This window comes from Chrysemys picta, chromosome 4 (genome assembly GCF_011386835.1).
Source record: "Chrysemys picta bellii isolate R12L10 chromosome 4, ASM1138683v2, whole genome shotgun sequence".
NCBI lineage: Eukaryota > Metazoa > Chordata > Testudines > Emydidae > Chrysemys > Chrysemys picta.
In genome coordinates, this window is record NC_088794.1 from 149,717,882 (window position 1) to 149,744,602 (window position 26,721).

The 26,721-nt window shown below is 44.6% G+C and overlaps 1 protein-coding gene across 2 annotated transcripts; it reads right to left on the minus strand.

Moving 5' to 3' along the window:
* Positions 1-21,464: 21,464 nt before the first annotated feature.
* ARF6 (ADP ribosylation factor 6) lies at positions 21,465-25,749 on the minus strand. 2 transcript variants are annotated; one of them, XM_065593976.1, is made up of 2 exons: positions 25,611-25,749; positions 21,465-25,119 (listed from the first exon to the last, which is right to left on the minus strand). In XM_065593976.1, exon 2 carries the CDS (start codon positions 24,658-24,660, stop codon positions 24,133-24,135), a length of 528 nt encoding a protein of 175 aa, XP_065450048.1. In that variant the 5' UTR covers positions 24,661-25,119; positions 25,611-25,749; the 3' UTR covers positions 21,465-24,132. The 2 variants fall into 2 exon arrangements, with proteins under 2 accessions (XP_065450048.1, XP_065450047.1); XM_065593975.1 differs by lacking the exon at positions 25,611-25,749 and adding an exon at positions 25,242-25,394.
* Between the last annotated feature and the right edge of the window lie 972 nt (positions 25,750-26,721).

The following is a 26,721-nucleotide window of genomic DNA, read 5'->3' on the forward strand; positions in this document are numbered from 1 at the left end:
GACCATCCCTGATAGACATTTATCTAACCTACTCTGAAATATCTCCAGAGATGGAGATTCCACAACCTCCCTAGGCAATTTATTCCAGTGTTTAACCACCCTGACAGTTAGGAACTTTTTCCTAATGTCCAACCTAGGACAACCTTTATCATGTAAAAGGTGATTGTCATCGCAGATGAAGAGCCTTTGCTTTGCAGAACAACTTTAAAGCATTTTCATTTTCTTTTTAAAAATCAAAAACCTAAGCCAACAATATATGTGATCCATCGCTTGACTAGTTTACTATACGTTTAAAACAAAATTTGGAAACCTGCTTGCCTAGAATGAAGCTCCTAAATGTATATATGGACGCCTACATTTAAGTTGCCCAATTTCTCAAAGGTTCTGAACGCCCACAGCTTCCATTAGTTTGAAACGAGTGGAAACTGCTGAGCCGGGACAGCTTTGCAAATCAGGACACTTTTTTCAGTTCTTAAATATGTATTTAGGGCCCTAATTTTAGGTAGCCAGGTTTGCACACTTTTGTTTTAGTGCATACTCAGGCTGTTTTGCTAATAAAACACTACCAGCCCTCTAGCTGAGAGAGCCTCCACCAAAAACAGCAAGCAACTTTAAAAAAGAAAGAGTTTAATATCCAGAGATATGGTTTATAAAGGTGATGAGTTTAAAGCTGAGCTTTTCTTGGTCAAGAGAGTTATACTTCAGTGAGTTTTACCAAAATGGAGCGATCTTGTAGTGATGGGCTGAACCATTTCAGAACATTTGGGCAGAACAGAAAGGCTTTTGGTACGAAGCTTTTGCAGTGCTACCAAGAGGTTTCGTTTTTTCCCCCAATAACATTGTCTCAAGTTTCCACAGCAGCCTGAACCATTGCAGTAACATTACTGGAAGATGTAGCTGTTTCTGAATGTTCCTGTAGAATCGCGTAGCATTAGGACTATCCTATTGCCTTTCAAAGGTGGCCATTCTAGGACTTTATTATAGAAAGTGCACTAAAAGGCATTTTGGGGGTATATACTGGTGCCAAATTTTTGATCTAACTTCTCTACTTTAAATAAGCTTATTAGTTACGCCTTAACTGTGCACATGGAGGGCTAGACAGCTGTTTCAAACGGAGTATCTATAAGATGGGTTTGAGAGACTCTTGCATAATTGATTAGGTATTCTTACTGGATGTATTCTGCTTGTGCAGGAGGACTGATTTTTCCCCCCCAATCCCATGTATCGAAGCAGGACTAAGGCAGTCCTGTATTTATTTTAGATTAGCTGTTAGACAAAAACAATTAAGTGAATTTTAGTGGCTCATGAAAGCGGCTGAATTGATCTCCCTGGAGATTTGTGCTCTATTCATTCACAGAACAGATGGCTGCCCTGAACACTTCCCTCACAGCAGTCCTGGAGCGTGCTTAACCCCCGCGCTGGAGGCATTACAGTTCTCCCTGGTCATTCACAGCCAGACTGGCTGCTAACACGCCCAAGAGCAGCGCCAAATATGACTGAAGGCCGGTCCAGACCAAGAGATTTTAATGAGTGCTTCCTTCCCACGAGTGTTTTCAAATGCTGCTTAATGATTTAAAAAAAAGCCACAGCACAGGAAAGCTGCTCAGAGCTACATGTGCAGAACTTACATCAATATTTACTTTCTTGTTAATATGTACCCTGTGGGGTGTCAGGCTTTTGATTTATTGAACAGTAAAGGGATGATGATTGCAGATGTTAACTGTATCCTTTTGTAGTGCTCTGATTTTGAAAGCCAAATTACACTGTATTCAGACTGAACTGTACACAGGGGGTTATTTATTTTATCATCTCCCTCTAGGGTGGGGCTTATTCCAAGGGGTGCCTGCACTTTCATGCAGAAAATTTGTACTGGAAATTCTGGAAGAGTATTCCACCAGTACAGGACATGTTGGAAGCAATATCATAAAAAAAAATAATAATAAAAAAAGCTCTTGTCCTCAATCTAGAACTCACTAGGTGCTCACTTCAATTTATCAGAACTCTTCAAACAGTGCCATAGTATCAGGAGTAGAGTATTGGCCCTTAGTTGTAGCTTTTACAATCACTTTAAAAAGTCATTGTGCAAAACAGAAAGCCAGAACTTTTATTTTTTAAACTTTGAATCATTGATCTCAGCCAAATATGCAGCACACTTCAAGCAATTTATTTTTATTTTATAGATGGACATGGTGGATACAGCTAGACTTCTCACCGCTCGGTTAGTTTTAAAAGAAGCATTAGATACAGGGAAGGACTGCAGCTGACCCTGTAAAAACATGCCTTTGTGAACATCACATTCCCACCAAAGGCTGTATTTACCACCACAGGTTTTTGGAAGGAATACTTCCACAGTTTTGGTAGCAGTGGTACAGTACCATTAACGTTAGATTTTATGTCCTGGACCATACCTAATACAGAAGTATCAGACAGCCACAGAATTTCACAGGGCAGTTAAGTTGTTTAAGTTACTTTAAAGACAAGAATAGCACTTTGTGCAGGAACTTCATACACCAAGCTCAGTAGATGAACATGTGGCTAGCACAAGTGCGCAAGTTTGGAAAACAGATCTTAACAAGAAGGCCCTGCTCTGGCAGTGGAAAGGGACCTTTGTCTAAATGAGAACCAGGCTCCTACATGCTGATATTTAAATGGTGGCCCTCCGGTAAAACCCTACATCTGAACAAACTGCAAAAGTTGTTTTTTATACCAGTCGTAGTTCACACCACCTTGTACAGACTATTCTGAATCCGTAACTTTGCTGAGTTTATAGTTTAAACACACAACAGGCTTAATCCTGTCTGTAAGCACATATGTCATTGACTTCAATGGCAGATACATGTCTATCTGCAGGCAAAACTGCACTTTACAGGCAAGTCAAAGTTGCTGAGAAACTCAACTTGGGTATTCAGAATTCTAACACCAATATCAATTTCTGTAACAGACTATAAAAAGTTAGCCTTAAAATGGTATGCCGTTTTCACTTATTACATGTAAGAATAAAAGACCAATTGTTTTGTGGCCTTGACATTCTCATTTTATTACTGATAAGTACTAATTGGTTCAGGGTATGAAATGAATGTGAACATTTAAAAAAAAAAAAAAGTGTGATTCAGCACTCGAAAAGTGACTGAAAATGGCTTTTTCCCGCCCCTGCCAGTGATTTTCAAATCAAACTCTCTCCCTTTAAGAGTAAACATGGTTGCTTTAACGGCCAGTCCTGCAAACCTATCACCAAAAACAAAAATTATGCAGCCCAAGCTCTGACCTCAGTCATGACTTGGCAAACCCACGGGGCAGGAAGACTTGACTTGGGTTCCAAATTCCACCCTCCGTTGCACCATGAGGCCGAGCAATATCTAGCCCCCCCTCGTGGGGTAGCATTAACTCTCTGCAGGCCCCCCCGAACCAGAATCGTATCACTAACGGGAGCAGATCGGATTGAGAACCCCCAGGTAATGGAGCGGTTGAGAAAACGCGGTGCCATCTTTGCAGTTACGTTTCAGACTTTAATTTCATTCCAAACCATGACATTTCGTATCTGGCATCCCTCAGAATAGGAGTTGCTGATTGCACAGTCCTGTTGAAAACGGACATGATCCCCAGTTTTATCACTGAGCAATTGGGGTCTTTAGCTCAGATCTAGGGGCTGCTAGTATACTGTAATGATGCGGTTCTGGTGGGACCCAACTGAGGTGCCAATTCAGGACCAATTGCTTAAAACAGGGCAGTTACAGCCCAAGGCTGGGGTTTTTCCACCTCTAAGGCAAACCAAACCAGCCAGACAGTAAAGACTTTGGTCTCACCCCACTGGCTAACCACAAGTCACACAAGTAATTTTCTTAGACACTCTAGTTTCCCAGTATCACCACCAGTGCCACTCGTTATGGGGACAAATGGTTATGAAAACCAATACCCCAATAAAAGAAAAAAGGTTCTCCTGATCCCATAGGACCAAGCCCCAGACCCAGGTCAATATACAAATCAGATCTTACCCACAAATCACGCTGTTGCCAATCCTTTAGAATCTAAAATCTAAAGGTTTATTCATAAAAGGAAAAAGATAGAGATGAGAGCTAGAATTGGTTAAATGGAATCAATTACATACAGTAATGGCAAAGTTCTTGGTTCAGGCTTGTAGCAGCAATAGCATAAACTGCAGGTCTAGCTCAAGTCTCTGGAGTACATCCCCAGCTGGGATGGGTCATTCAGTCCTTTGTTCAGAGCTTCAGTTTGCAGCAAAGTTCCTCCAGAGGTAAGAAGCAGGATTGAAGACAAGATGGAGGAGAGGCATCCGCCTTTTTAGTCTTTTCCAGGTGTAAGAACACCTCTTTGTCCTTACTGTGGAAAATTACAGCAAAATGGAGTCTGGAGTCACATGGGCCAGTCCCTGCATACTTTGCTGAGTTGCAAGGTGTATTTGCCTTCTTTCAATGGGTCAATTGTATAGCTGATGGTCCTTAATGGGCCATCAAGCAGGCTAGGCAGAGCTAACACCAACTTGTCTGGGAAGTTTCCCAGAAGCATAGCATAAGTTTGAAATACCAACAGTATAGAGCCAATATTCATAACTTGAACTACAAAATTGATACACACATATAGACAGCATAATTATAACCAGCAAACCATAACCTTGTCTTAGACACCTCATTTGACCCCCTTTATACAAGATTTGGTGCCACTACAGGACTTTGGTTACAACCATTTTCTATATGGTCCCAGTTCAAATCAATAACCTGACAATGCACCTAAGAACACCAGAGACGGTGACAACTCTCAGACAACAATTTACTGGCCAGAAAAAGAAAGAAGGGCAAGGGGTCTTTATAAAGCCCTGTTGAATCAGGCAACCTCATCTGAGGCCGTCTCAGATTTTCTTCCTCTCACATGCAAAAATAAACTCTATAGGCTCTTATGCTGCAATCATTACCTGCCACTAGCCTGCTGTGTGATGCTGGGCAAGTCCGTCTCCGGCCTCAGCTTTCTCATCTGGAGCGCGGAAAGAACGATGCTTGCTTTGTAAGGCACCTGGAGATTTATGGACGAGAAGAGCTAAGTATTTATTTTAAGAACACCAGTGGGGTCCAATCTACCCAGGGAACTGCTGAGATCGCCGCTTGGACAATTCCGCCCATTGGTAACAGCTTAGCTAAAATACACAAACTTTCCCTGTGCAAAAACAAGTTTAGCAAGAATGATTCTGCCCCCCCCCACAAGCACCATCCCTTTCCTTTATCTATCCAGTTAGAGCAGGAAAGAATATGCTAATATTCCTTATTGGACAGCTAAAGGGTGGCCTTATCCTTTAAAAATATACCTAATTATTTCAACTTTCAAGAGGCCATTGAAAGAGTGAAAAGCTCACTCCCTGACCTTGACTTTAACCTTTGTACTCCTCACATTACACTCCCTGTTGAGAGAAGCAGCTTCTGGAGTTCTCTCTCTACACAGAGTTTCGGTAATGCTGTTAGAATCCACACCAAGCAATTTACGTCTGAAATTTACTTCTCCTTACTATTTCTAGCCTGGATAAGCATCACTCCTCCTCCCACCCTACCCTTCTGTGTCCATAGTTAGATGCAATTTAAGTGTTTCTGCATTTTAGACACTTATAATCCATTTTTCCAGTAAAAGCAATAAGCAGAAAATGTAACTCATCTCGGAAAAATTAAGTGTTCCAAACTGCTGTGATTTAACCAGTTTATTGAACTATACTAAGATGTACCAGGATGTGCATTATTTTATGCCTAGTGCACTCTTCAGATTTTAAGGCATTCTGCATTTGAGCTGATGTCTTAGCACATCCCCAACACATGCACCTGTGCTCAAGTAAAGCGGGTCTTATTTTGGCTTATTGGTTAAGTGTATTTCTATAATACAAACACTTCCATAATAGCGGAGAGATTTCACAGCAACCTTCTTACAATGCCGTTACGTGGCAAAATTCGTCACTATAAACGATTCCATTCTAAACCCCTATTCTTTCCCTTTGGTTTGTGATTTCTCTACCAGGACATGTGTAGCCTCAATTGCACAAAATCCATCATAGCAAGAGTTCTAATTCAGTTCTAAGAGGAGAGGTTTACAGGAAAAGACTGTTTTCCCAATACTAATTTAAAACTCATTTAAGTAGGGCCGGCTCTAGGTTTTTTGCATCCCAAGCCCCCTGCTGTCCCAGCGCTGAGCTCTTCCCCCCCCGCCACCCGCACCCCCTGCCGCCCCAACCCTGGGCTCTCCCCCACCCGCACCACCTGCCGCCCCAATCCTGGGCTTCCCCCCCCACCAGCGCTGACTCCGCCCGCTCCCCCCTTGCCTCCAGCCGGTCCGGCGCTGGCAGGGTCGGGGTAAGCAGCAGGGCTCCTGGCCGCACCTCAGCCCAGAGTCCCTCCAGCCGGGGCTCCCGCCTCCAGGACCGGCCGGGACCAGGGAGCACAGAGCTGGGAGACCGCCCCGGCAGGGGGCTGAGGAGCTGGGGCAGGGTAGCCCCAGAGGGAAGGGAGCCCTGGAGAGCAGGATGCGGGCCCTGCACGGTAGTGCCCCACCCTCCATGGCCCCGCTGCTGCTGCTGCTCCTGGCCGCCCTGCCGCAGTCCCTGGGCAGCTCTGGCCGCTTTGCCGAGCCCCGGCTGCGGCGCTGGGGCCCTGCGGCACCTGCAGGCGGCTCCGTGTGCGCCGAGGGGCGGCCCCCCAGCCCAAGCGTCCTGCACTCTGAGTCTGCCCGGCCATAAGGTGCGGACACTGCTTCCCGTTGCGAACCGCAGCGGCCCCAGGGCACCCCCGGTGCAGGACGCGCTGCTGCTGCCAGGGCCGGCTCTAGGCTTTTGCCGCCCAAGCGCCAAAAAAAAAATGCCGCCCCTGAAAATGTGCCGCCACGAGCACCTGCTTGGTTTGCTGGTGCCTGGAGCCGGCCCTGCATTTAAGATATAGGAAAACATCCAAATAGTTACCATTGCTTCCTCAGCTCACCATATACACACACACAGCATGGTGGTTTATGGGAAATCTCATGTCAGTAGATGATCTTAAGTCTCTTATTAATTGATTAGAAAATTTTCTTTTTTAAAAGCTTTGATAGCCCTCTGCAAGGTTGCAGAAGGAACCTATATAGTTGTAAACAGAGTGCTCGGTGATGTCCACCCTATAGCCTATGTGAGCAAAACTTTTTTCGCTCAGGAGTGTGAATATTCCACCCCCCGAGCGATATACGTTACACGGACATAGGCTGTAGTGTGCACAGTGCTATGTCTGTGGGAGAGCTTCTCCTGCCAACCTAGCTTATGCTGCTCGTGGAGATGGGGTTTTTTATGCCAACAGGAGAGCTCTCTCCTGGCGGCATAGAGCGTTTTCACCAGATGTGCTGCAGCAACATAGCTGTACCGGTACAGCTGCGCCCACTGCAGCGCCGTACGTAGAGACGTGCCCTACGGCACATTAATGGAGATGTAGAATCTTTTTAAGCGCCTGAGAAATCTGAGCTGCAGACTTCCCCATTTCTCTGCCAAAGGGAGTGACTCAGAAGTACCCTAAATAGATAGAGGAAAGAACTATTCCAGTTTAAATCCCTCTTCCCCCCCCCCCCTTTGTTTTTAGTTTGTGTGATTTCTCTGCCAAAACATCTGTAGCTTCAATTGCTCAGGATCTGAGGGAGGAAACAAAGTATGATGTTAATTATTTTTTTTCTATTAGTAGCCATGTACTCCCCACCCCTCTGGAATCTTACAAGTTCGTATTCAGCAAAACTTTTGCTTGATGAGTCAGGCCTGCAACTATGTATTCTTTTCTTGCCTATGTGGCATTAGGTTTCCAACTTAGCACTTTAGAGGTCTCTTTTGCATACTCAAAAGAATTGCCCACTTAGAAGGGAGCAAGAGAACAGAGCATGGTAACGATGGAAGTGAAGCTCTTGAGTCAGGAAGTTAAAATGAGCTCTCCCCTTCGGAAGGCAGTAATTGTATCACAATAAGAACATCTGCACCAGGTACTGAAGTATTTCTCCTGCTCTGAAATGCAAAAGAAACAAGTCTGCATAAGAAAGAACATATTTAATTGATGACATTAGTTCTGGGCTAGCAGCATTGAAGACTAAGGCCTTGTCTACACTATAGAGTTTTGTCAACACAAGTTACACCACCGATCAAATACCAGTTTAATTACATGGTTTGTGCATGTTCACACAACGTTCCTTCTATCGGCAGAGCAGGTCCACAGTTGGTGCTCTAACATTAGCAGAGAGAGCAGCGCACTGTGGATAGCGATCTGTCCCGCCTCTCAATTTTAGAATTTTCTTTTAAAGTCTCTCTCCACACCTTGCATTCTTGTTTTTCGGCCTCTGAGGATTGGAGCACCTCTCAAAACATGTCCTCCTTGGTCACTTCCTTATATGGTGGATGCGCTCCGCCAGCGGGTAGGGGGTTCCCCTGAAGGCCACATCTGCAGAAACACAAGAAACAAAGAGAAGCATGATGGTGAGTGTATACACAGCATCGAATCATTATAATAAAATGCACCCTTTTAAAAAATACAAATCAGTTTCTCACTGTCCCTTGGCAAGAACACAGCTCGAAGAACACCCTAAACATGGTGAGTTCAGCCCAGGGGCAGGGAAGAAAGGGGAGGGAGCACTCAAGATGGGGCAAAGGATCTTCATGTTTTTTTTAAGGGGATCACTGCAGGTTATCTGGGACAATATTTTAAATTCTACCACCATTTTCCACAGACAGGGGTCATTAAAGCCAGTATCTCACTCCTAAGGGTAAGCAAGGAGGCAAAGGTGCATGTGGATTCAGACCGGGTCCCTATGTGGCTCGTCTGTGCGCCAGATTGGTCGCTGCACAAGTGATTGCCGATTGGTGCAAGAAAGTTTCCTACAACGGGGGAAAGGAACAAAGCAGCTCTGCCAAGGAACCTTCGGTAGAGGATTGGCGGGTACCTGCAGGAAAGTTTCCTAGAGATCTCTCTGGAGCAGTCCCGTGAAATCTCTGTGTGCATTAACACAGTTCCACTGCACTGCTTAGCTGCAGAGGGGAACGTGAAGCCCACGCAAACACAGATAGTCTTGTACATTTCTATCCCTTCACCCACTTCTAGAATATACAAAGCAAAGGACAGCTCTACCTCATAACTAAGTATCACCAACTCAAAACGATCACTTACCACAGCTCTCCTCTCCTGCATCATGCACGCCAGAGATGGAATGTGGGACTGGCTAGACTCATCCAGAGTGGAAAAGAGGCCCTGGCTCGCTGCGCCACCAGACAACCCTGCTGTGTGCTCCACTTAGTCCTCCAACTCGACCTCCTCATCCACGACTTTGTCCTCGGGGTTGAGTCCGCTCTCCGCCATCAGCAGCCCCGCCGAAGTATCCACGGGGCTCCTGGCGGTGGGAGCAGGGTCGCTGCTGAAGATGGCGTCCAGCTCCTTACAGAAGCAGCAGCTCTTCGGCACAGCACCAGAACGACAGTTTGACTCCCTTGCCTTCTGGTACACCTGCCTCAGCTCCTTTATCTTCACACGGCACTGCTGCATGTCCCGTTCACAGCCCTTCTCCAACATGCCACGAGAAATCTGACCCTAAGTATCAATGTTCCTACTGCTGGAGCGGAGCTGGGTCTGCGCAGCCTCCTCTCCCCACACTGCCAGCAGATCCAACAACTCAGGGAGAGCATTTACTGCATGGAGCCGCCCTGGTCAGCTGGGAAGATGTGATATGAGGCGTCCATGCCGAGCAAAGAGGAAGTAGAATTTTAAAAATTCCCTAGCCTGTAAATGGGACGGGGGTTGGGGGGACTGATATCTATGTACCTGGATGCAGGGCAGTGGAGTTCAAACTACTGACCAGAGCGGTCAGGATGGGCATTGTGGGACACCTCCTGGAGGCCACTTACAGCAACATAACCAAATGCAGTGTCTATACTGACACTTTGTCGATATCACTTTGCCACAAAAATCTCTACGCCTCTCGTCAAGGTAGCTTTATTTTGTCAGCAAAGCAGGAGAGTTTTGTTGGCGGGGAGGAGCCCTGTGGTGTGTACACCTCCACGGTTTTGTCAATGAAAGCTGACTTTTGATGACAAAACTCTAGTGTAGACAAGGCTTAAGTCAGACAAATAAGGTGTGGCAGCGGTTCCAGCTTCCCCTCACAGTGCTCCAACTGTAAGCGAGGAAGGATAGTAATGTCTGTGTTCACTCAGGCCCCAATTCCTCAGACTACCAGACAGATACGTAGTGCTAACTGTGGTCATGGGGTCTAATGTGGATGCTTGTGCACTAGGAACTGGACTGAGCTCGTTTCACACACACCGCACTATGTCTGATCATATCTGGTCATTATTGGCCTGGCTGGATTTAAAGTGGTGCCTTCACATGAAAAGTTCTGAACCAATCGTCAGAGCCACTTAGGCCTAATTTAGTTTTGTTAAATTACTCCACATTCCACCATAGTGCTCCATCATCCTGACTCATCTAAAATGTGTGTTGTCCACAGATTTCACTACTTCATTTCACTCCATCTTTCAGGTCACTATGTAATTTAATGCCACAGTTCCTAGTACTGATCCAAAGGCAATTTGAGCATACTAAACCCTGGACAATCAGAATTTGCAAGTGTGCAGAATTGTTGTGCATCAGCACTGCACATGACTTCACCCAGGAGAAAACTGAGAACTAGCATATGCTCAGTTTTCCACATAAGGACCATTGATAGGAGATATTAGCTGGTTTAATGTTTTGTCCTTCTAGAACATGCTTTAAAAAAAAAAAAATCAGCTTATTGAATGCCCCCTCCTGCCCTGGTTAGCTGGAGCATCCAATGCACCATCTTATTTACTTCATTTTTTTCAAAACTTAAGTCACATTTAAGAAGACTGCTGTACACTCCACAGACACCTCAATTTAGATACCATGACTCCTTCATGAAGTTACTGATGTAAGGAAGGATAGCTTGGGGGAATTTCTCTTACGTAGGTTATGCCCTGAAGCATGAGGCTTGGTACACATGATGGGTTTGTCTTTAGCTAGTGTAACTCTATATTGTAATTATGCCTAATTCTTAAACAAGTCCTGCTCTCTAGTGAGTTCCTCTGGTTAACTGTGTTGTGTAAACAATTCCCTTTATCAGCCTGGAAAGTTTACTTTTTAATTTCATTGGGTGTTCCTTTCTCTCCAATTTACCCTCTCCTAATACAAGAGCAAGCAAGAACACTCCCACGATTCTACGTTCCTTTCGGATAGCTCCTCAAACCGAGCAGCCTTAAACTTTTCAGTATTTCCTCACAGAAAAGTCTTGCCATGGCTCTGGCCGCTTTTGCTGTCCTTCTCCGGACTTTTTCTATTTCTGGCTTATATCCTTATATATGCTTATAGAGAGAGAATTTTTTCGTGTTTCTTCAAAATACTGTTGATAAAAGAAGAATTCCTCTCGCCAACAGGGTCTCCCTCCAGCTCCTGCCAGGCTGGAAGAACCAGGGACAGAGAAGGATGAGGAGTGGCTTGCCACAGGCACCTCGTTGGAGGTAGTTTTTCCCTGCTCACACAGGCTCTTGCACGTGCACGCTGGGGATTGTGCCAGGGCCAAAGAAGCTTGCAGCCTGTGAATGATCATGGGAGGGTCCCAAGGGCAGGGGCCCAGCTTCACTGCCTGTGTCCTGCTGGGGCTGTCCACCCAGAGCATATCCCAGCCAGGGGATGGTTGCAGGCTGGGGACAAACAAGGCACCCAAGCTGGGATGGTCTCCCAGATCCCAGGCATCCACAGAAAGAGGAGGATGTGAACCTCCAAAAGGGGGTGCAGCAAAACAGAGTTTGGGAACCTTAGCCCTATAGTTATTTTAGTGCCTAAAAGTGACCATTATGGGGCGGGGGGGGGGGGGGGGAAGAGAATCATCTTAGGTTGTTTAACCACACCTTCTTCTGAAGCAACTTGTGCTGGTCATTGAGACATGACCTTTGTTTGACAGACCATTGTTTGACCCAGTACTCCCACTCCACCCCTTCTTCTGAAAGATGGAGGAACCCCGTGACAAGCTGTCAGTTCACCAACTGAATCTTTAATGAAGTGGGTTAGTACCTCTGGTCTTCTGAGGGCTTTACCACCAGCTTTTTGTTTTTTAAAAAGGCTGTTGCCCCTCTAACATTTGTATTATGGGAGCACCTAGGCCCTCCAGTCATGGAGCAAGGCCTCATTGTGCTAGGTGCTGTACAAAACACAGAACAAAGAGACAGCCTCTACCCCAAAGGGCTTACACTCTAACTAGAAGATGAAAGACAATGGAGGGAAGACGCAAGGAAACAAGGAGAAATATTTTGTCATCAAGGTGGCAGCCTTGGTGAATAACTCAGCCTGAGCGTAGGTCTGCACTTCAAGCTCGGGGTGCAATTCTCAGCTCAAGGAGGTGCTAACTAACTGAGGCAGCATGCTATAAACAGAGCACAGCTATGGCAGGGCGAGGGGCAGGCCGCTTTCAATACATACCCATCGGAGATGCTAGGCACATCCTCAAGGTGGCTAACTCGTCTTACATTGTGCTAGCTCAGGCAGAGTTACTACAGGTATGTCTCCTCAAGTTGGGATTTATACACCCAGTTCAAAATGGAGACATGCCCCCAAGGCCCAGAGGTTGCAAGACCATTAAATACTAACCCTTGGACCAAAAGCAAAATGACACCTGTACAGTGGCCCCAAGACCATTTTGCATACAGTCCATTCCCACCAGCTCAGGAGAATAAGACCCCAAAACCTGAGATTTAAAACCTTCACTCAAGGCCACCAACCAAGCTCAAGGACTGTTTGAATGTTCTCTCGGATTCAAAACATCGTAACAATTGAAAGATCATTCTATATATTAAGCAAAGAAGTGGTCACTAAGGCACGAGAAAAATAGAATTCAGGTGTGTGGCTGGTGGGTCTGATCACCATATTTGGGGTCATGAAGGGTTTTTCCCGCCAATTCAGATTGGCAGAGATCCTGGCGGGAGGCAGGGGGTTGCTTTCCTCTGCGGCATGGGGCACAGATCACTTGCAGGTTTAAACTAAGTAAATGGTGGATTCTCTGTAACTTGAAGTCTTAAAATCATGGTTTGAGGACTTCAGTAACTCAACCAGAGATACAGTAGAACCTCAGAGTTATGAACCCCAGAGTTACAAACTGACCAGTCAACCACACACCTCATTTGGAACCAGAAGTACACAATCAGGCATCAGCAGAGAGGAAAAAAGAGCAATTACAGTACAGTCCTGTGTTAAACAAACTACTAAAAAAATAAATAAAGGGAAAGCAGCATTTTTCTTCTGCATACTAAAGTTTCAAAGCTGTATTAAGTCAATGTTCAGTTGTAAATTTTTAGAAGAACAACCAGAACGTTGTGTTCTATTACGAACAACCTTCATTCCCAAAGTGTTCGTAAACTCTGCAGTTCTACTGTAATGGATCTATTACAGGGGTAAGTGCGTGAGGTTCTGTGGCCTTTATCGTGCAGGAAATCAGACTAGATGATCAAGATGGTCCTATCTGTCCTTAGAGTCTATGAATCACAAGTATGGCCAAAACTGCAGATGGTTATATAATGCAAGTGCGTTACTAGTTTATAGAACACTTTACTACTTAGCCCTTTAAGTGCTTAGATGCAGACTGTGGTAAGTGAAGGCCCTGATGAAGGCCCAGCATGAGGCCTGAACCAAAACTAAAGTAATGGTCAAGACTTAGCTAACATAAAACAAAGCTAAGCTGTGAGCCAGAGACAGGCCCTGCTCACAGAAGCTGGCAAGGAAAGGGCTGATATTGCATAAATATATATTCACCTAGCAAAGCTAAAGTACAAACATGGTACCAAGACATACCATACGGGAACATTCCACAGATAACATGGAACAGGCCGACCCATCCCAATGACAGGGGCAAAAGGGTAAAATGATGGATAGAGTTGGTTCGATCGAACCAACATGTACAAGGTGAGAGGCGGCACCTTGCTACGTAGAGGGGTTGCACCTCAATACGTCAGGAGTGATGTGTAACTTGTTTGTACCTGTGTATAAGAATGTGTCCCTGGGGTGGTGTCTTTGTCCGGCCGAGGGGGCAGTGGAAAGTCCCGCCACTGACTGAGCCGGGTCCATTGCCGAGCGGCACTTTCTCGTAGCATGCCCTGTAGACTAAATAATCTGCGGGGAACTGCAATTGTGTCAGGGTCGCAATAAACCTGGCCGAGGTGCCTTCGTACCTTACTAGAGTCTGTGGTCATTGGGGGTTCTCGTCGGGTTTGCTGTGTCAGCTGTCTGCAGAGCTGGGACCGCACACAGAGGGAACACACGCACGCAGCCGAGTAATATCAACATAGGAGAAAGCAGAGCACCACACCGGTAGCATCTGACAACACAGACAATACCCAATTCCATTTTTCGTTTGAGAAGGTTGACCGGACTTCACCAACCAGGAGTGGCAAACTTGCCCCTTTCCTGGCAGTGGGGGATTGAACCATCAAGTTCTGAAAAATTTAAGCTTTAATAAAAAATAAATCGCTAACCCTTGTTGATACCAAAGTCTTCCAAATGCTAAGAGATGCAGCACTGTTTTTCTAAGGCCAGGTCTACACTACAACATTTTGTGGGCACAGCTATATCAGTTGGGGGGTAAAACAAAAACAAAAAAACCCCACACACGCACCCAGCAAACATAGCAATGCCAGTAAAACCTCCAGTATAGATGCAGGAATCCCAGCAGATGAGCACTACACCAGCAAAGCATTTGTAGCGTAGACAAGGCTTGAGTCTGTAGACAGTTCTAACACTGCTCACAACTTCATTCTGCTGCTTGAGAAAGCTAAGACGACTGGCTCGGCTTCACTGCTGCTAATCAGTACCCTATGACCACTAAAATTGATTACAACGTATCAGGTTCCTTCTGCTGCAGCTGCTAAGCTAAGCTATGAACAGCAGCCAAGGCAGGTTCTAAAAGCTATTCACGGGAGAAAATTAGACAAAAAAACTAAGTCTGAAGGAGGGCAGAACGACGGGCATTCTGCTGGCCCTCCCCATGAATCAGCTAGGAAAAGACACCCCCTCCAAACAATCAGGAGGCTTGAGGATAAGCAGTAGGTGACTAGAAAACTGCCTCCGCTAGCAGAAGGTTGGTAAAATGAGCCTCAGAACAAGGTCCAAGCATAGAACCTTGGCAGGGATCCAAGCATCCCTCACCTTCATCCAGCAGCGTTTAGATCTGCCTTTGACAAGTTTGGTTAGTCCTCAGGCTAGCAGGTGAATTTTTGCAAGCCCTAGGTATCGCAAAGAAAACAAAGAATTCACAATACAGTTGACAAAGGCTGTCCCCAACTCTTTTTAATGAGGGAATTTTATTTGTATTATAAATACAGTGCTGAAAATAAGGCAGATAACTGTTTGTCCCTCCTAGCTAGGTTAAGGAAAAAAAGTTGTTCCCAGTGTTTGACAAACTCTTGAGATAATGGGGAAAAGGAAATACAAGTCTATTCCCTATATCTGAACCTTCCACATCATCAGACTTTGTTTTGATGGGGGAGCTCGACCAGAATCAAGCCATTTAGTCTAATCTTGTGAGTTCGCAAGCAAACGCTTCCTCTTAGAGGGTATAATAGCATACGCTACTGGGCTCACATTGGATTCAATTACTGCTAAGACAACTGATTGAAAACCATCCCCATATAATGGGGAAAAAAGCCTCCACGAGAGCTGAGGCAGTTCCAAACTAATCCAACCCCTGTGGGGAAAGGGCATTATGACAGATGTTTAACTAACACTGTATGAACATATTTCAGTACACCTATAGGTGGCAACTGAAAAGTTGAAACAGCCATAGAGTTAATGGCTGCGTTCTAGAATAATATTTCCAGTTTCCAAGAGAAATGTTAAAGGAAGTTCCTCAGGGTAAAATAGCAAAAATACTAATAGTATTAGGGCTGAGTAACCACACATTCCTTATACTGTGAAGCGTAAGACCTACTTCTGAGGAACCCAGACCGACAAGCAAATGTTATTTTCAAGTTTAGAAGCTGTCAACACTATAAACAGTGTCAATTACACCTTGCAGTGTTACCCAACAACACGGCAAACCAATATAATTTACAACATTTATATAATATGAGTTCCACCCTATTATTTGCCTCTTGATTGCATTCATGTAAACATGGTATCTGGAATGTTTTTGCCTGTATTCTGAACACTAATAGTCACAGTGCCGAAGCGGATTTTCCCTCTAATAGCTGATATTCATACAGACTAATCTCAGCGCAAGTACCTTCCCCCTACCGCCCTACCAAGGACATGCATGAACCTTCATTTAAACACCTGTATAAGTATCAAAACTTCCTACTATACATGAGTAGGATGTCATTACAGCTCAAAAACCCACCAGATTTTTAGATATCAAAAGACATAGGTCTTAATGGACAACAGCATAGAAATAATACTGTTCCCTTCCTATGGAAGAATTCCAGCTAAACATCTGGAAGCCGTTATCCACAACACTATGGCCTTCTAGAAATGAGAAAGTAACACTACATCTCACACACGCTCACTTGCTTCCTAGTCTTGTTTTTACTAGAAGGGGCAACGCAAGAGATATCCACCCTGCCCTCAAGTTACCTTCATACCTTATGAACTCTGAAGTGTTGCAATATTCAACTAGCTAACCTGAATGTGAAATGCACCACTATGGAATAGGATTAATCATAGAAGCATAATTGGCTGTATCACAAGTAATATGGCACAACAGCCATATTTTCCAGATCTGCTTTTTTCCTGGTTGTTGACAATACTGTACATGGGACACTCCACTGCTCCCACTCTCCTCCTTTAATTCCAAAGGAGGATTTGGGGGGTGGAGTTAGGTGTGTCTATACAAAATTTTCACTCCTTTTGCGGTCATTTCCATTACCAATTTAACTGTAGAACTCATCTCTAGAACTAGAAATAATGTGGTGTGATTCAGCATTTGCTTTTTTTGTAAGCCGAAATATTTCTATAGATATTATATTTACACCATTAACGATGCAGCTATCTCCTATTTTGAAGAAATGACATCCCCTGAGTTTTGCCCAAGTACTGTGTCTACAACCAATTTTGGTTCAGTTAGTGCAGCTCTAGGAGTTATATTAGTCCTGCCTTGAGTGCAGGGGACTGGACAAGAAGACCTCTCAAGGTCCCTTCCAGGCCTACAATTCTATGATTACAGAAGATAGAAGTACTTAAAATGTGACCTGTAAAGGGGGAAAATTTTGAGTGTGTTCTTTTTTTGCTTCATGATTACACAACAGGCCTGAGATGAATTAAAAAGCTGCTTTTTAAAATGTTAGGAAATCAGGTTGTGTACATTTGATCAGTGTATCTCAACCTTTTTGATACCAGGAACCAGTTTGCTGCCTTCCTAAATTGTGTCAGGGAGATGTCAGGGACCAGTGCCGGTCCGTGGACCGGTTGTTGAGAACACTGCCTTAGGCAATTCCATAAAGATCTGGAACACTTACTGGATGACATCAGAAGTGAAACCTTATTGAAAAGGAAAGCGATTTTTATTCAGACTATTATAAAAGTCTTGTTATTTGTATATTTAACTTGAGACAGAGAAACAGAAGGAAGCTTTTAAGATTCAAATACTTCCCTTAAATAAAGATCTAAATTAACAAAAATGTGCCTACGTATGAGACCACTTTTGATGTCTCTGAACACATGCCAAAAGACTTCCGGCTTTTTTGTTCAGCAAAGCCACAAAAAAGGCAGCTGGGAACCCCATGTAGAAGCACGGCATTGTAGATTTGATTACATGGTCTGAGGAGGAAATCGATAGTTCCATAAATGGACAAGGAAGAATGGTACCAATAGTTCTGATGCTACCACTGAAGTGAAACAATTTTTTCTATTAGAATATCTACAGCATTTGAAGGCAATAATCCAAGAGCATAGGTAAAGGCATTCAGTTCTTATTTCCCCTCCCCCCACCCCGAAGTTATAGTACTATAAACATATGCAAGCTCATTATCCTTTATATCTTTTACAAAAGTAGGTGCCACCACAGCTGTCTCAAACTTTTATGGAACTAACTACTGCCTCCCCAGACCACATGCATTAAATCCACCATGCTGCACTCTTGCACTAACATTGCATTTATTGACCAGCATCACCTCACGTGAACAGACACGAAGTATCAAAAGTAGGATTACTTGAAAATACCGGATAGATCCATTTGGGTCACCTATTTTATCTCTTCAAAAATGCCACTGCCAAAAATTATCCCGCTTTTTATGATACTTCAAATGGTCCTCCTGACATTTGATGTTTGTTTAAATAATTTGCTTCACTCCTAAGTATTGAACAACTACACAGTATGAAATCCTAGGTTAAAGGTCAACGCTAGACTTAAGTGCTAAAATATCAGAATAGTTCTTCGCCCACCCGCCACTGGATTTAGAATAAAATCCTAATACTCTATACAAATAGCGCTTGGGAGTTTACACTTGCCTAGGGATAGTGGAAGTTTTCCCACAAAGAACCAATATCTTCTGGGTAATTTTAAGATTTTTTTTTATTTTAGCCATTAAGGTTGCAAACATTACAAACCCAAACCAAGATTATACCAATGCAGTGTTGTTCCTACCACTTCTGGTGCCTCTGCTGCTGCTGAGACCTTCCACAAACTACAAAGTGAAAGTTGACCAATGTCAGTTTTGGCTACATTTTTTCACAATTCTGCTGGAAACAGCGAAACTGCCAGTCAGGTCAATTTGTCAGATATTCAATTAATATATTTTCATTTGACCAGCCCTGACCATATTACCTTTTATATAATATGTATATAGAAAGTTGATTGACCGGCAGTGGGCCATTTAAATGCAGTAGCATAGTACATTTTTTAAATTGATGGAAATGTGGCTTTAAATTGAGGGGCACTGCCTGCCCCTAGGGAACAGGTGTTTTTGTTTGTACGCTTAGTCTTCATTCAGGCTAGTAGGTGGCAGGCAAGTTCTTCCAAGCCTTATCCATAAATACCAATTTTCTCCTGTGACTGGAAAAGAGATTGCTGAAGCCTTTTCTGATTCATGAAAAATAGTAATTCAAGAATGGTATTCTAATTAAGAAATTAAGCTAAAGCTGAACACACAGTTACAGAGGTCTAATCCACAAACGGTCACCCTTACAAGGCTAATTTTTACTAACAGCTACGACATCATGTTATTAGATTTACAAGTTTATTTTTCTGAGGTTGTGTCTACACACACTTGCTCTGGTTTAACTAAATCAGTTTTAAAAGCCGCATCCCTAGCTAAGGTGGCTCAAGTTTGTGTGTAGACAAGACAAGCTAGATCAGCGTTTCTCGAATGCAGCCACCGTGGCGGCATGTGGCCACCAAGGGCTTTTCTTGCGGCCACGTCCTCCTGGGCTGTAATCGGGAGTGCGGGGAGTGGGGGGGGGGAGCAGTGGCCCCTCTCCCAGGGCCACTAGTGGAGGTTGGGCCCTGCCCCCCTTCCGGGGAGACAAACGTTGGAGATGCAGGCAGCTGGTGAATGCCCCACTTTCCCAAGGGCGGGTGGGCAGTCTTTGGCCACCGGGCTTCATCCATGCGATAGCAGGCTCTGGTTCCAGGCGCTGGTCCCAGGCTCACCACCCACACCATCATCCCTGGGCCCAGAGCCTCCCTGCCCTCCTCCCCATCCAGGGCTTAATTTGTCCGAGGGCTTGCAGGGGGCTGAGTATGTGTGCTGTGAAACGTGATATTAACAAACATACAAATATCACATTTCACAGCAGCAGACTTACTAGCTAGCAAGTTTAAAAAAAACACGCAACCAAAAAAAGCAAAACCATAAAAAGACAAGAACATGCAAAACACCTTATTTGTGTTTCTATTTTGTTTATGTCCAGTAAAGAAGAGAGACCACAGTACATTATTTTTATTACTGAGTCTGAAAATAATCCCTACATAAATAAATTACAATGATTTGGACATGTATATATGCATATTTATTTTTCCTAAAGTTAATTAAGTATTTTAGGAAAAAGTCAGCGTGGCCACCAGCAAGAGTTGGTGGTCGCACTCTGCGGCCACCAAAAAATTGTTGTGAGAACCCCTAAGCTAGATACTGAAGGGTAATTCTTTTTTTAAAATATTGCAACCACTGTAGGACCACAACATCAACACCACCTGGATACACCTGAGCACTTGAAAATTGATTTTTAGGATTAGCTTAAGGCAGTGGGACAATATGAACGTCTCCCAAGTCAAATGTCTACTCCTGATCTTTCGGCATAAGTGACGAAAGGCGACCAAACAGTGTTGCCTTTTTCCTTGATATCTCATATCCACTTCAAGGCCAGTATCTCTTCTATCCCTTCTCAATGTCAACTCAACCATCTTCTAGCATGTCAAGACTGTCACTCCACATCTAGACTCCACAGTCTGGTTAGCTTTTCTGTTACATCACATCTCTACCCTGCACTCTGAAAAATTACTTTAGCAGCTTCAATTTATATACTGTTCTAGCCTCATCCCTACTCCCCTTCCAAACTCCTTAATTGCCTTACTGCTTCATTCTCAACCTCGGAGCTCCACACCACTTCACTCCTTTACTTCTCTAGCTGTAACTCCTTGCATGCCTCTGTAGTCGTTAACAGCTCTCGATTTCTTATAACAATGTTTCCATTTTACCCCTTAATCGCAAAAGCACCTTCCCTTCCCTCTATTCCTTCAAGGCCATTTTCTTCATGAAACTTTCCAGGACTGACGACCTCATCATCAGCACCTCTATGTTTTCTGGCAGGTAAATTGTTCTGTGCATTATATTTGTCCAAGTGACAATGTAAGTTCCTTAGGGCAGAGATCTTGTATTGAAGTATTTTACAAAGCATAATATTAAACATTAAGTTTACTGAAATAAAAGAGGCTGTAGTCGGAAGTGGGAGTATTTTTAAAAGAAGTTTGTCTCCTCTTTCCAACTTTTCAATTTTAATTATGTGACAAAGATTCCTCAAAAGAGAAACTAATAGCATTACAATCTTTCAAGACCAGGTTAAACAGAACCTAGACCTCTATGTAAGCAGAAGGCACTACTCCAGTGTATTATATAGACCCTTTCTGTTTTTACCATATTCAAATATAAGTAACATACCAGGAGAGCTGCACTGTATAATTGCTTTATTTTCTGCTTATTAATTCTTTACCAACACTACAACCATATTGAGAACACAAAATTCCTGTTTACTGTAGTAGGGAGATGAAAATCTACAGACTCATTCACTTACCAGACAAGAACAATGCCACCAAAAAAAAAAAAAAAGGTACTCCAGTTTACTTTGTGAATTCGTATGAACATAGAAGTTGATGCACTTAAAATTCAGATTGTAAGAATACTGATAAAAAAAATTGCCACTTTACCCTGAAGGCTGCAGTTACTTGCATTGTTCCCCCTCCCCCCGCTTCCTTCATAAAGACATTTTGAAAATGAAGCCTTTATATTTTGTTCAGTAGCAAAGGTCATTTATTTTTGAATCATCTGCCACACAAGTTTCAGTAACTTTAGAGTCTTTCCCCCCAGAATAAAACATTTAAAAATTCAAGAGTATAATTAAATTTATCATTTTACCTACACAACAGAATATCTAAAGTAACAAAATTACCAAAGAAATACAAAATTGTGAATTCAATTTAATGTAAAAACCTAGTGAAATTTAAACCTGTCCCAAACAGTGTTTGAAGAGAAAGAATACAGTAAACACTTTAGACTGAAAGTGAAAATCCAACTTTTCATTTTGATTGAGATATGTTTAAGAAAGTTTGAAAACTATTAATAGAGCTTCAAGTCTTCCAGTTTAGGCATTTACCTTGTGCTTGGCTTTTTTTTATTTTTGTTCCAGAAGAAAACAATTGTACCCTGGTGTTTGGTTTATACGCCTTTACACCACCAGACTATTTGACCAATTACATTAACTGAAATGAAGAATTTCTTGAATTTATAAAAACTAGAAAATGGAGCAACAATTCAAGAAGGACATAAAAGGACTTCTAAAATGAAGACATCTAGTTTCCCCTTCAGAATTATGACTTAAAGTAATTGAACTTGCCTTGCTTTTCTAATGAACTTTTTCCTTTTACAAAAGTGTTTCTGAATCATTGCTATATTTTCTAGTATCATCCAGAATCCGTTCACTGCCATTGCAACCCACATTAAGAGTGTCCCCCTTTTGGAACCATATTCTAAACTAAGCATTTTTCTTCAAGGGGTCCTAAGTATTAAATTTTTAGGAAATAAACTTCAATATTTTTATCTCCCCATAGATCTTTGGTAAGAGCTCCATAATACACTGTACTTAACATACAGAGTCAACACTGCAGAAATGTAGTGTAATGCCCCAATCTAATGTAAAACTTACACCCTCAAAAAAAAAAAAATTTTTTCCCCCTCTTCTAGTTTTGTAAAGTTACATTCCTAGAATTCCCCAGTTGAGTTTAACTCCTTGAGGAAATCTAAAATTAATCCTTAAGGCTGAATAAAACCCAGCTGCTTTACTTTTTTGCACCCAGTATTAATACTTGATTGAAACGATACACTGATTTGAACTCTCAATCTGGGTGGGTTTGGTTGGTTTGTTTTTGCCATAACTTGCCAGTCAGACATCTGAAAACTTATGGCAAGTGAGCTGCTTGCCCTTAAAAAAAAAAAAAAACTATATATGCAAGTTTACATTCATAGTCATATGCTCACTCTCTACACCCCACCCTCATTACTAATTACTCAATGGATTTAAATTCAGACATTCAACACAGTTCCTTTCATAAAGAATTATAGTAACGTTACTGAAACAGAGGGACAAAAATATTTAGAACTACTTTCATGAGTTAGACTGTGGTCTTGCAAAAACTAAGTTGTGATATAAATGACTTCTTCAAACGCCAGTTACTCAAATGTTAAAATGATTAATTTCTGTTAAAGTTTAGAACTGAGCTTGCTTATTCAAATGATTATGATATGGAAACAAATGGGGGGGTTTTGCAGCTGATAAAGATGCATGCTTTTCAGAAAACATGAGATTTTCAAACTTTGGAAGAGGAAATGTCTCCAAAAGTCTCAAGATTAACAAATACATCTTTCCTATATTGTAAGAGAGGCAAGACATGACTTGATTTTTGCCTAATGGTAAGTTATTTAAAGTAAAATGAACAGTAATGCTTACACATTACTGCTACACTTTCTGGAAAGAAGATATCCCGCACCGTGAGGAGACTGATACATAACTAGTTAAGACTGCAGCTAAACATCATTAACTTTGCAATGCAAGACATAGGAACTGTGATTAGAGTATAACTTGAAACTATTACATCATTCACATTTTATTTGTTATATGGTTGCTATGTAATATGGGGAACTTATTTGCATCCCTACTCATGCATGATGTATGGTTCAGAACTTCACAGCTGACATTTCAATGCAGTTCTTGCATTACCTCAGATATGTACTTTGAACATATTACAATGGTATTCTCACTATCTACCACTGTAGGCAAGGTTTTATTTACCATGTTAGTCTTAGATATGAAAAGACAGATTTAAAGTTACTATTTAGTTACAGATTAAGGACTTTTTAAAAAGAAGTCCTCAATATAAAAAGACAGACTGCAGTTTGATTTTAAGCAATAATTTTCAGTTTACTGATGAAACAGACCTAGCAACATATTCTGCATGAATGCAAAAAGAAGCAAACTACAGCAAGTGATAAAGAAAAAAAATTTCAAAAAAGTAGAACCAGAAAGCATACATTGAAAATGGTTACCCCTTCCCCCCAGCAAAAAAAAAAAGGAATCAAACCATAATAAGGGCTAATCAAGATAGGAAAAAAATTACTTAGCAAATCTACAGTGTGTCTTTCCCCGTTTGCTGGAAGTCTGCCATAGCATCTAGTACTTGTGTTCGTGTCACATTTGGAGGTTACAGCATCCTAACGCCAAGCAAGAAGAGTTAAAACAGGAATCCAGTCAGCGTGTAGAAGGAAAGGGTGGTAACTGGAGAAGAAGTGATCATAATCCCATGGATGCTTGGTTTTACTTTTTCGGTAGAGAATCATTCTTCTAGGAAACCAGGCGGACTATTTTTTTTAATTATCTGCAGACTAAGTAGTTATTGTTATCATTAGGATTTATAATTGGACGTTAACCATGTCAGCCCTTCATAGAGTCCATCCCCTGTGGTAGCACAGGAGGGCTGCACGTACCAATTCCTATCCCTGATTCGGGTGAGGCCCAGTTTCTCCTGGATTTCATGGGGTTTCATAGCATCGGGCAGGTCCTGCTTGTTGGCGAAGATCAGGATGATGGCGTCCCGCATCTCCCGGTCGTTGATGATGCGGTGCAGCTCCTGGCGGGCCTCGTCGATGCGGTCGCGGTCGGCGCAATCCACCACGAAGATTAACCCCTGCGTGCCCGTGTAGTAGTGCCGCCACAGGGGGCGGATCTTGTCCTGGCCCCCGACATCCCACACGTTGAACTTGACGTTTTTGTAAGTCACCGTCTCCACGTTGAAGCCCACGGTGGGGATGGTGGTGACGGACTGGCCCAGCTTCAGTTTGTACAGGATGGTGGTTTTACCGGCCGCGTCCAGCCCCAGCATCAGGATCCGCATCTCCTTGTTGCCGAAGATCTTGGACAGCACCTTGCCCATCTCGGCGGCATCCACGGGGCCCCCTCGGGGCGGGGCAGAGCCGAACCCGGAGGCCGCTGACCCACGTGCTGCGGGAGGCCGCGCTGTCCTCGCCCAGGGCCGCCGGGCCGGGAGGCGGGGCGAGGCGCTCGGCCGGGGGAACACGAGACTCACCGCCCGGGAGACGGGCTACCGGGGGAGGCCTGCGGGCCTATCCCGCCCCAGCGGCCGGGGCGGGGTCCCAGCAGGGCCGGGGCGAGCCGATCCCCCGCCAAGCCCAGCAGAGAGGCCGCCAGCCCGCCTCAGGGAGACCCGGGAAGCGTCAGCTCCGGACCATCCGCCCGCCCGGGTGCCGGCCCGGCCTCCTGCCCTTCGCCGCCGGGCCCAGGGCGGCCCCGCGCCCGGCTCCTTCCTTCGCGCCGAGCGGCCCAGGCAGCGGCTCCTCAGCTCATGGAGGCCGGCGGCGGCTCCGGCTCCTGCCTGCAAAGGGGACGGAGAGAGACAGTGACTGGCCCGGGACCTGCGGTGCCTCGCGCCGCTCCCCTCCTCGCGCGCCCAACCCAGCCGCCGCCGCCGCCGGAAAAGGTGCCGCGCGAACCCACCTTCACTTCCCCTCGGCCGGGAGCGCGCCTGCGCACAGCCCACCGGCCCGGAGGAGAGGCCTCTGCGCGACGAACCCCGCCCCTTAGGAAGTACGAACGAACCGCGCATGTGCACAGGCGGACCCATCCGCTCGGGCAGGGAGGGCCTCACGGAGGAGTCGCCCCCGTGGTCCACTGCGCATGTGCACAGCCAAACCCGTCTCAAAGGAAATCGACCTCCCCTACCGCCATCCCGCTATTGCGCATGCGCATGGCAACCTCACCAACCGCTTCGCTTTTTGAACAAATGCGCTTTTCGCCGGCCTCAGAGCTGCGCATGCGTAGTGATATCGCGCATGCACACACACACACACTCATGAAGAGTCCCACCTCTCACTGATGTTGCGCAGTCGCCGTCATAGTACAACCGGACCATAAGGGAGCAGCCTCTGAAGAATCCCGCCTAATTTGCCCGGGACAAGACTTGCGCATGCGCTAGCGTGTGAGCCATGGAGCCTTACTTCCGCCTTCCAACGGGTGCGCATGCCCAATAACATCCCCCCACCCAGCACGTAAGGGGGATGCTCTATGTGAAAATCCCCGGGCAGGAACTGCGCATGCGGGTGGCCGAGGGGCGTGTCTTGTATAAGGAGAGGCGCCGGGCGTTCACACGTCGGCCCAGGCACGCGGGTGTAACGCCAAGGCTCCCTCTTAAAGGGCCAGGCAGTGCCAGCAGTTCCCGAGGGTGCAGGCAGGGGGCGACTGAGCGGCGTCTGGCACCTTCCCATAGTCTGGGCGCACAGCCTGGTGTGCTCCTTCCTAGGGTGGGTCCCTGGTTCCCAGAGCCTGGCACGGTTGGGCAGAGTGCGGTTTCGTGTCGCTTCGCAGGATGCAGGCCCTGGTTACCGGACACAGGTAGCCCCATAGGAAGCTGTACCAGCCCCCACCCCCAACGCACACACACGCTCATTCCGCTACCCACCTGCGGGTGAGGATGTACAGGGAGAAGAATTGGAGAGGCATGGCATTGGCAGAAGGGTTTGCAAATCACACTTAGTACTGTTTATTGCTAATAAATCACCAGGACCGGATGGGATTCACCCAAGAGTCCTGAAGGGGCTTAAATGTGAAATTGCAGGACTATTAACTGTCGTCCGTAACCTATCATTTAAATCAGCTTCTGTACCAAAGGGCTGGAGGATAGCTAATGTGATGCCAATTTTTAAAAAGGACTCCAGAGGTGACCCCGGCAATTACAGGCCGGTAAGCCCGATTTCAGTACTGGGCAACAAAAATGATCAGGGGTATGGAACGGTTGCCGTATGAGGAGAGATTAATAAAACTGGGACTTTTCAGCTTGGAAAAGAGATGACTAAGGGGGGATATGATAGACGTCTATAAAATCATGACGGGTGTGGAGAAAGTTAAAAGGAGGATAGGTCCTTCAATGGCTATTAGCCAGGATGGGCAGGAATGGGTGTCCCTAGCCTCTGTTTGACAG